The sequence below is a fragment of the Vidua macroura genome, chromosome 6, assembly GCF_024509145.1.
Source record: "Vidua macroura isolate BioBank_ID:100142 chromosome 6, ASM2450914v1, whole genome shotgun sequence".
Lineage (NCBI taxonomy): Eukaryota > Metazoa > Chordata > Aves > Passeriformes > Viduidae > Vidua > Vidua macroura.
Window position 1 is genome coordinate 38,031,834 of NC_071576.1, and position 11,181 is coordinate 38,043,014.

The 11,181-nt window shown below is 44.1% G+C and overlaps 1 protein-coding gene across 1 annotated transcript; it reads right to left on the reverse strand.

Annotated features, from left to right (window-relative positions):
* Positions 1-1,588: 1,588 nt before the first annotated feature.
* Positions 1,589-10,880, reverse strand: VPS18 (VPS18 core subunit of CORVET and HOPS complexes). The gene is made up of 5 exons (XM_053980993.1): positions 10,750-10,880; positions 7,692-7,833; positions 7,413-7,504; positions 4,853-6,723; positions 1,589-4,130 (listed from the first exon to the last, which is right to left on the reverse strand). Exons 1-5 carry the CDS (start codon positions 10,838-10,840, stop codon positions 3,402-3,404), a joined length of 2,925 nt encoding a protein of 974 aa, XP_053836968.1. The 5' UTR covers positions 10,841-10,880; the 3' UTR covers positions 1,589-3,401.
* Between the last annotated feature and the right edge of the window lie 301 nt (positions 10,881-11,181).

Sequence of the window (11,181 nt, forward strand, 5' to 3'; positions counted from 1 at the left end):
GTCTCCAAGCACCCAGCACATGTCTCCAAAACCACTGGGATCCTACTTCAGTTCCTCACTTTTGTGCCATTCTTCCTTCTGCTACAGAACACTTTCAGCTGTCTGCAGCAAACCTCAGTATTTAAATGGTCACCAATGACATCTAGCGGCCGGTTAAGAATTTGCCTTTCTAAGTTCCCAGCCTGGGTATTCATTTTTAGAAAGGAGACAGAGCCCACTGCTTTCAGCATTTCACTTAGCTGCTGCCAGCTAGAGGAAGTGCACCCGAAATTCTCTACAAACTCTTTCAAAACACACACTACTGTCTCCCCCAACTCAGAGCATTTTCCCCCCATCCCTTGCTCAAAGCCTAGGAGAGATCATGTAGTAAGCACAACTTTGCTCTACGCCTTGCCTGCACAACTGAGTTTCTTCAGATTAGATGTAGCCACAGATATTTGTTCTGGGTACACAGGGCTGAGGCTTCCATGCACCCTTTTGGTTATGCTGTTCTTCAGCTGCATTAGGCTAAGTGGTAGGAGTTATTCACACAGACAAGGACAAGACCCAAGGCCACAATTTTTAACAGCTGGTACAGTTCATTCTTAGCTTAAAATACATACAAAGGACTGCAAGTTCTAAAATGTAACTGTGCTGAAATTACAAGGAGAAAAGATAAAAATGCTATTCTGAATGCAAAGAGGAAGAGATCTTTCAGATTAGATTTATGGGAGAACAGTAAGCAGTTGACTTCTCTCCACCACCACAAACCCACCCCAGCTCCCCAAGAAAAAATAAACCCTCTTACATTTTTCACTGAGTGAAAAATGCCAAGAAGCACAGATACGTGGTTACTGAAACTTTTTGAAGCATGTGACAATGTAAAGAAAGTTCAGAAGATACCTTTATGTACCTTTTTGTATTACTGGCACTAGTCATCTAATCACTGCAGCAGTCTTTGCCAGCAGTAACACTCTCTATAATCTTGACAACAAATCACTTATTTTTCAGTTAACAATGAGGAAGAATGTTAACAGTGAGGAAGACTGAGATTTGTGGTACATGTATCTGGTGCACTTGCCTACAGCCCACAGAGAATATTGCATACTAGTCATTAAAAAATACCTACTTCTAGTTTGGTTAACTAAGATCTGTTAATACCCATGACTGGAATCAGAGGTGCCTTTCCCCATCACCCAATCTCAGGCAAAGACTAGAGGGTTTTTATTTACTTGCTATGCCTCATTTCCCACAGCTTCTTCCAATACTATGGAGAAGCAGATCACGCTGCAATGGCCTGTTTAGTGATGTGACTTCTCTAGCACAAACAGGAAAAGAATGGAGACTCTAGTAATTCTAATATACCAGGAAAACATCCTGTAAAAGCCCAAAAGAGATGGAACAAATATTAAGAACATGTCAAAATAATCTGAAATTACCCCTGCATCAGAATGAGCTGATACCAATGTTCTGCTAAAGGGCAGAAAAACAGTCACTTACCTTTGACCAGAAATTGGTTTGGGTAGGAGGCTACTGTTGGTTTATAATGACATGTACAACCTTAAATATCACACTGTTTACAGGAAAAGATGATGATTCACAGGAGTGGCCAGTTATAACAGGTTTAATGGTAAACTTCAAAAGACATCACATTTAGTTTTCATCACAAATTCTTCTGCCAGACCCACCAACTTATTCAAAGCAAAAGGTTATGCAGAGTCAAAGAAAATCATAGCATGTGGGTTTTCTGAACCACCAAAAAAGTGCTTTCTGACAAGCCAGCAAACACACACCACCAGGTGGTAATGGGACTGCCTATCCCATGGCTCCATCAAAGAAAAGAGGATCTTGAAACTTCAGGTCTTCCTACTTTCATATCTGTTTTTTATTACTTGTGTCATTTCACACAGATAAAACTCATTCATTCCAAGCTGATGCATTCAACAAAAACATAGACGTTCTTCTGAAGTTCTGAACTCAGAATTCTTAAGTCAGATCCTTGAGGAAACCAATACATATTCTCCTACAATAACATGAAGACCCATTTCTACAACCCTACAAACAGGGTTAAGTGGTTAGGAGATTGAGAGAGGTATTCAAGACAAGCACACATATTCATGTGAAAGAACTGAGGTGGTTTTTCAGAAGACAGTATTCTCTATTGCCTTAATTACAAGAATTGTATTTTTTCTTTTAGAACATTCAATTCTTCTGTCAATTACTACCTTTGTGATTCAGTCACAAACATCAAAACCTAATTAAAATCTTATTTTCATAAACAAAACAAGGAACCCTTGCTAAACTGCTAATGACAATTTTCTCTCACTCACAACGTAGTGATTGCTACCTTCTGGGAAAATTTTTCCAAGTTGGAGCAATAGATAGATGCACTGACTTACAGCCATCTCCAAAGTGGAAGGCAAAAGACTGTTTAGGCACAAGGGACTAGCTTCAAAGGGCAAAGCAAATTTCACACCAACAGAACACATTTCTGTAGACTACCCTTGAGCAAACCTCTGACTAGATCTTGTGTCTAATGCTCAAGTGCAGCTTGAAGAGAACCACAGCAAGATGTACAAACAGATTGTGCTCCTGCTCGCAGAGTGTCAGTTGAAACCTTACTACTGCATCAATCAGTTTTGGTTTGGGGTGAAGAGAAAAGCAAGACCCACTATACAAAGGCAGTTATAGTAGAGACAGGATGGAAAGAGGAGTGGTGAATAGGCATTTTGAGAAACAGTACCTACAGAAAATCCAAATGTGTCTGGTCTCATGCATAAAACTTGTGAGAAAGAATTATACACCTTGAAATGCAGGCAAATTACTTTTATAATTTTCCTGCAAAATTGTATAATTGAAAATTATACACATTCTTGTATCATATTGTGTAGAAACATGTATTTGTGTAGCATGATGTTTACAAAATATAAATGTGTAAGAGCATCTGTCCTTTCATGTTCTTTCTATGTATGTGGTTATAGACTCTCAACAAAAAGGAAACAGAGGGCAATTCTAGCTTTGAAAATGATTAATGAAGACTTCACTGCTTAGTGGCCTTCACCACCTTTCTCTTTCAGCATGTCTTCACCAAAACAAATACCACACATCAGGGCAGATAAATCACAGCCTGTTCCAAATTCCTTCTGGACAACAAGGCACTCCATTTAGCTTCACACTGAGAACTTCAGAAGAACTGCAAGCAGAAACATCTGCTAAATATATTCCAGTAGGTGAGCTCTAAGTATTGTTAAAGTTCTTAGAAAGCCATAGCTATATCTCCCCACTTCTCAAGACTAGTTCTCCCTAACCTGGTACGACCCTTTGTTTAGAGTTGCACAGAAGTCACTGTGTTCCTGCTCCTGGAGGTTATATCCCCACCACAGAAGCTTCACAATTTGTTTGACAGTTGAAGATTTGGAAAATTACAGCCAGCTTTGCATCTCCTCTTCATACTTCTGAGGATCAATAAAAGGCTTGTCAATGGATCGGATCATCAGCTCACCACAGTACACACATTCAGCTGCCACAATATCATCAATGTCAGCTTTGATCTGTTCCCGGCTCTGCTGCCCCTTCCCCAAGCTAATGGTGTCTGCATCCCTGGGACGATGGTGGCTCTTGGATGGCTGGCTGGTAGCTGCCAGCTTCTTCTGAAGATCTTCAAGTTTTGCCTGCTTATAGGCAGGAAGGTTAGGGAAAACTGCTTGGAGGAGACAGTCATAGTGAAACATGTGACCACACAGGAAAAGGTAAAAAGGGCGGTTTAGAAGTGGAAAGTCACAAGCAGCACATTTTTCCTGAGGCTCCACAGAGCCATACTTATTTCTCATTTCCTGGATGTCCTCTCGGATCCTCTTGGCACTCTGTGTGGCTTCCTCCATCTCCCTTTTCAGCTCCTCAATGTGCTTGTTGTAATCCTCCAGGGAGTTACAGATTGCCTCCTTGAAATGGTCAATAGTGACAAAGTCGGGAAAGAATGGCAGCACATCTTCAATCTTCAGCAGAGCACAGCTGGAGAGGCAGGCCATTGCCTTCTTGACATCCTTCTCTTCCTGAACAACATGGCGAGCAATCTTCAACCACAGCTTCTTTCGGAGTTCCTCATCATCTTCAGGAAGATCTGCACAGGACTTGGCAAGATCGACATCCACCTAAAAGTTGGACAGACAAGGAAACAGAGTTAAGCTTCCCTCTTTGTTTATCCATCATACAACTTCAAAGCCTGCTGTCCATTTTAAGAGGCATTTAGAAAACCTCTACTGCTATCTCACTGCCTAGGACTGCACTACTGGCCTGCTCCTTGTTTCCATGGTAAACACCTCTTATCCCCACCAGTACTCCTCACTGAAGCTAATGCTTGCTACCCAACAGAGAACAAAGGCCAGCATAGAAAGGGCAAATGCATGTTATAGTATCTTTGCTAGCCACACATTTCAGCGAAGACACAGCGATTCCAATAGGAAAAAAAATCCAGCATCTCCCTGAAGGTCAGATTAAGCTGACAAAGGCTTCTGTGATAATACCAAAGCTAGGAATAGGTAATTAGAATCCTTAACAATAGCTATACAAATCTTGCATAAATGTAGATATGTTAAAGGTATTTTATGTCAGAGACTGAGCTTGAGACAGACAGTACTCCTTCTTGTACTTTCCATGCCTCCACCCTCAGTTATGGCTTGTCAGTCAGCTGCCTACTTGAAACAGTTGTGAGAGCACAGAAAAATGTTAACAGAGCCGGGTCTTTCTTTCAAGCCTCAGCTGCACAGCTTGGATACCAGTGAGTCTGTCCAGCTCCTCTCAATGCTCTGCTGTTCAAGGTAACTTGAACAAGCTACATTCCCGTGTATCACAGCATGCACAGATACACACATACCTGCAAGGCGAGATCCACAGCCTCCTCATATAATTCCATCACTTTGTAAATGTGGACACATGCACGGTGGTGCCCGTGCTCTGCACACAGGCGTAGTGCATACTTCAGGTCGTAGTGGATCCTGTTTGGGTTGGTTCCTGCTTGCTCCAGGTATGACAGCAGTGAGTCCGGCCGACACAAAGCATAAAGAGACAACAGGTAGTTGTGAATGGCTTGCTGGGTTTCCTCCAACTGGTAAACACAGAACTCCATATATCTAATGGCTTCATTGATCTGCTGGGTGCTGGCACTCTGGCTGTAGTTAACAAGGGCTGGAATGAGGTTCCTGGCATCCAATCTAGAGCCCATAGAAATCCAAGCGTCAACTACCTTCTTGGGAATATGTTGGATGAGAACCGGAGAGAACTTGTAGAAGAGTTTCTCGTCTCTGTGCCTGGACAGCACATTTAGAGCTTCATCATACTCGTCATGCTGGCAGTGGTGAGCTACTACTCGCTCATAATCCTGCATGATGACTGCAAAGTAGACCATGTGCTCTGTGTCACCATGGCTCGCCAACAGCTCATAAATAGATGCCCGATTATTAAAAAGACAGTCTTTGTTTTTAGGACTGCTCAGGAAAGTGCGGAACTTCTCCCGTGTATCCAAATAGAGATTTCGCTGTGAGGGATCTCCTTGCAATATGCCCAACCAGTTCAGGTACAGCTCTGTCAACCACGTGGTCAGCAGAGTGGTCTGTGTCTTCTCTGAAGGCTTTAGGTTACTTAGCTTCTTAATCAGAAACTCCATCAGGGCCTCTTCTTGCTTGGCTTCAATGAACTTCAGAGCAATTTCCTCAAAGTAGTTCTGGGTCAGTGCATAACATTTGGCACTGTCCAGATACCTCTTGTTTTGGAAGCAGTGCTCTGCCTCTTTGGCCAACACAATGTCAAGACACTCTGGACGGTCCTTACAATACTCTTTTGCTAAATCAAATTTGTTCATATTCATATACATCTTCCACACATCTCTAGATTCCCGCTGGACGTGGTAGCGGAACACTACTTTCTCGGTGTGGATCCATATCTGCTGGACTGTGGGATCTTTAATCATGCGTGTCAGCAAGCCAAACTTCTCCAGGAACAGATCCTGAAAAACAACCTGTCCATTCAGAGTGCAGACAGCCTTCACCCGGTCAGACAGCAGCAACAGAAAGTGGAACTGGGTAAGCACAATGGATATTGGCTTGTTCACAGTTATGTCAATATCAGGAGGATAAACCCAGACCCGTTCATCACTCAGAATTGAATCAGGACGACTGTAATCCAATGTACCATATAGAACACCGTTTCCCATCATCCAGGCAAAGGAGCGTGGGTTGGAACGCAGTTTCGGAGTGTAAAAGGCTATCTCGCTGAAACCCAAGTTGGCTGGAAACTCCCGAAAGCTGGGCAGATGGTCAGCATGCACAGCAAATATGGAGCTGAAGCCTTGCTGCTCTGTCCCTTCAGGAACTTTGCCAACAAACTGAAAGAGTCTCTTTCTAGTGGTGGCTATAATAAAAAATTTCCCTTCTATCCCTCGTTCAATTTCCAAGCAGCAGACTGGGGCAGGTCCAGATTCCTCCTCCAGAGTGTAGACCTGTCGGAAGTACTGGTCAGGGTTAGTGCTGAAGAGGCTTCCTTCGCTGACAGAGATTTCAGCCTCATAGATCTGCCCCTGGGATGTCCCCACCAGGATAGGCCCTGTGTTGGTTTCTGAACCAAGAAATTTGTTCCAGCCCACACTTTCAATCAAGTGTCCTTTCCAGCGGGAGAGTGCCCGCACTTTCTGAACACTTCTGTTCAGGTAAAGGCATTCACTGGTGTTCAGAGCAATCAGGAGATGAGAGCCTGCCAACAGCAAAGAGGACGGAAGAAGGAGAGAATAAATCAAGACTGTGCCTAAGCAAGCCAAATTCCTGAAGCTTCTAATCCTAACATTTGATAAACTCCAATATCAACATACTTAATCCAAGACTTTCCCAGGCATTCATGGGAATGTGGGGGATTTCCATACTGGATCAGAACAGTAGTCCATATGTTGCAACGTTAAATAACTGGTACCAGATGCTTTAGCAAGAAGGTATTCTGTTTCAATAAACATTCTAAGGATAAACACTTCCCAGAGTTCCCTCCTATCCTTGGCAGTTGGCGAGAGATATGAGCATCGCTGTCCAAATTTTTGTTTAGTTTTTAAAAATCAGTCTAGGCTACAGTGAACCAAAGATGTTTTATGGCCTTTTTTAAAAATTCGTATGTAAACCATACAGCAGAGAGTGACTGCAAACCTCACTTTGATTGGTTCTAGCCTTGCTCAGAACGGTCTAATTGCACGTGTTCATTTCAGGTCTGAAAACACAACACAGGCACAAGCCCGTGCTTTACCAATAGCAAAAGGGCAAACCAGTGGGCCCGGAAAGAGTCTGACTCACAAAAGATTGATCTGTTCTCCTTATGTACAAAGCAGAAAGAGAACTCCTTCACCAGCACTCACTCTGCTCTGTTCACGGTCTGTAAATATCCATCACCCACTGCCTCACCTGTGTGGTCCAAAAACATCTTGTAGACTTTGGCTTCATCTTTGCGTCCCAGCTCTACCTGATTAGGTTCATCTGGCTTCCCAAGATCAATCCTGCAAAGAGACACCATGAAAGCATGCTGCCAACAAAAGTTCACAGACCTGTAACTCCTCACCTGTTTTCCATATTGGGTTCATGGCTTTTTATCCAGTTTGTAAATGTAAGTTCTCTAACAACGTAAGGGAAAAAATGAAGGCAGGGGAAAAACAAACAATAACTTCAGGATTCTGGCAACATTACCTGAGAAGGGTGTCTTTCCCAAGGCTCATACAGAGCTGGTTAGAGGAGACCACTAAGCTGTTAATTTTCTCAGGAGGAGCAAAATCAATCCTCTGCTTGTTAAATATTGGTGTTTCCTTCTCCAGTCGTGCATTGACATATCCTGGAGAAAGAATGTGAACACTTAGAAACTGAACAAGACAAAACCCCACAACAACCCCAAACTACATCAAAATCCACACTAAAAGACTAACAGGATTGTGTTCTGCTCCAAGTTTTACTTAAACGGAAGTCTGCTCCATGTAGCAGGAATACAGAGAAAAAAAACCTCTAATTCCAGCCCTACTGGTGTTGAAAAGGACAATGCAGTAGTGCCACTAGTAGACAAACCCTTTAATTGTCTATTCCATCAATGCTTTCTCCTTGCCTCTGCCTTACCTCTAGACCAGCTACAGGATCCTTAAAATACACTTTTTCCAGAAGAAAGATGCGCATGCAGGAAGAAACAAAGCAACCACAACCTGAGTAGGCAGCCTTTTGCTCAGCACATGCTTTTTTCTTACACATTGATCCACACCTTAAACACTACCCATTTATACAAGTGTGCATTCCTTTATTTCCAGTTAGGTAGAACTGATGTTCATCTTTTCAGATTAGGGAGCTGCAATGCCACAGTTTAAATTGGCTGATATGAACTGCAGTTCAAAACACAAACAAAAAGCTCCCAAGGTACAGATTCACATGATATCACAGCTAACCAATAAATACCTATTCATATATATATAAAAGGAAGGATTACTCTGGAAAACCCACATCTTACCAGATCATCAAATCACATTTATCCAGGTAATCTCAAATATTTTTCAGACTGTTACCTGGCAAAGCAAGGCTGACTCAGCAAGGAAACTTAGAGGCAGGAAGGAAAGGGAACAAAAGCACCTGTACAGAGGTAAGGGTTTAGAGTTACAGAGAAGCTGTTTATGGTTTAATTCTGTCATAGTTCAAGCCAAAGTATTGGATTTCAGCATTCTGGGCTCTTTAGGCCTCTATCCATTACATTTATAACACACATAGGATCATTACCATTAACATGAGGATTTTAGCTGTTGTCCCTAATAGGAGAAGGATGAGCTTCCTTAATATACAGTTCTCTATAATAAGGAGATGTCTATTTTATAACATGCACTCCTTTCAAACAGTTCCCTCCCTCATCTTGTCCCCAGTGTCCCTCTTCTGTTTAATCAAGATTCTACTGCAGCATTTCACACCCTGATTTCCGGGCAAAGCTGCATATTTCCTCAAACCTTTTAATCTGTCCAAAGGTCTAAGATCACCAGCATGGTCTAGTGGGTCAAAGTAGGCTTTTCAAAGCTGGAGCTACAGTACTTGAAGTTCACAATGCAGCAGGACTTTAGGTCGGATACAGAGTCACTGCTTGTTTATCTACAACCTTGAGAAACAGTACCTGCAGTTTAACAAGCACAGGGAACAACTCCCTGAAACTGAGGAATAAGTTTCAACATCTTCCAAAATTGCAAATCTAACCTTAAGGACTGCTTTCAGGAAGGTAACTATTGTATCTTTTTACAAAATAAATTTACTTAAACTTCAGATTGCCCACAACTTTTACCAACCCAAGTTTTTTATTAAAAATTGCCTGTGTGGCCTGATTGAAGAATAATTGAAATCCTGATTAGGCTGTGCCTTTGCAATTAAGCAGTTTCTCAAACTTCCTCTGCCAGTATCAACTGTGAGCAAACAGGCAGATTTCTCAACTCTAAGACAGCCCTGACTGAAGACAGTGTTGCAGCAGTCAAGAAGAAAAGCTGAATCCTGGAAAATTTATTTTCCGTGACATGACTTGTCCCAACACTGTTCTGCACAACACCTATTCAGGCCACTTACTCTGTATCTAACATTACACAACAAAATAACCATGCATGTCAAAACAAACAAGGGGAACATACCTACTTCAGTACCTAGACTCCAAGTAACTGCATCCGTGTATTTATGCTCCATAATATACATAGCATGACAGAATTTATCAATTCTTAGCACATAGATGAACCTCACAACCTGGTTTCCCCAAAGATTACCATTGGACAACACTATACAAGGAAAAAAAATTGAAAGAATGTCTCTATGTATTTCCAAACTTGTAACTTAAAAACACCAGCTCTGCATAGCAGCTGGTACTACCATGACAATACCAGGTAGAACAGAATTCTCTCATAACCTATATTTTCCTGCCACACTCAAAAAACATTGAGAGGTGACATCTAGTAGAAAATGCTAATTGAACCTAATACATCTTGAATTTATCATGGAAGAATAATGGAATAAGTTTCTCTGACATGAAAGAAAAAACGGACTGGTCATCACACCATTACTTTACACTGATGGGACACCTCCCTGAACAGTACAGTGCACCAAAGCCTCACATGCCTTGACAGAAAAGTGCAGTAGTGGCACGGACTATTTTGTTGGTCACCTAGCCATCGTGTAGCTAGCCCAAAGGAACCACTCTAGACAAACGAAGTCTTTGCTAAACCCGAGTTTAGGAAAGGAAGTTAGGAAAGGAACTCCGTGCAGGAACAGCTATGCACACATCCACAATACGGTAAAGCGTGGCTTCCTCAGAGAGGAGCAGAAAAGAGAAGCAAAGTGACGGGATGTTCTCAAGCTGCTACCACAGCTCTGAGCTGCACAGGGCTGAGGTGTGGCTGGGTACAGCTTGTGACCACGCAGGCACACGCGACTTCACGCACCCGCGTTTGCTCCGCGCAGCACCTCAGGCCAGAGCCTCCCACACAGAAGCAGCACCGCGGTTTCGCTGGGCCGGCCTGCATCACCACTCTGCTCAGCCAGGAATCGAGTGCTCCCCGTCTCTAAACACCTCCCACGGCAAGCCCTGGAAAAAGCAAGCCGCAGCCGAGCGCTCTGCCCCACGCACACACAGCGACACACCTCTTCCAGGCAGCGCAGCCTGGCGTGCCCTGCTCCCCCCACCCGGAGCTGCCGCCTCGCCTCCCCCTCTCAGCAGGAAGGCCGCACACGGGAGGCCCCGGCGCACACGTACCGGAGTGCGGGATGCCCACGCTGGCGCGGCTCTGCGGCACGGAGACGGAGCGGTGCAGGGAGTCCTCGTACTCGTCCAGGATGGAGGCCATGGCCCAGCGCGGCCCGAGCGCGGCGCGCTCAGCTGACCCGCGGCACGTGCGCCTGCGCATGCGCGGGCGGGGCGGGGCGGGGCCGCTGCCTCGCAGCAATGGCGGCGGGGCTGGGGCGGCCCGGCTGCGTCCCGGTGCTGCCGTCCCGGCGCTCCCGTCCCCGGTGCTCCTGTCCCCAGAGCTGGCCGGTCGGCCTGTGCTCCTGCTGCCAGGCCTTGGGCTCCGCGAGGTTTCTGCTCACTGCCGCGGATAACAAAAGGCTTATGTCGAATTAAGGGCCCACTCGAATAAACAAAGTCAGCATTTTTATACGCCAGTAATAACCAGAAGTTTCTCTAGGT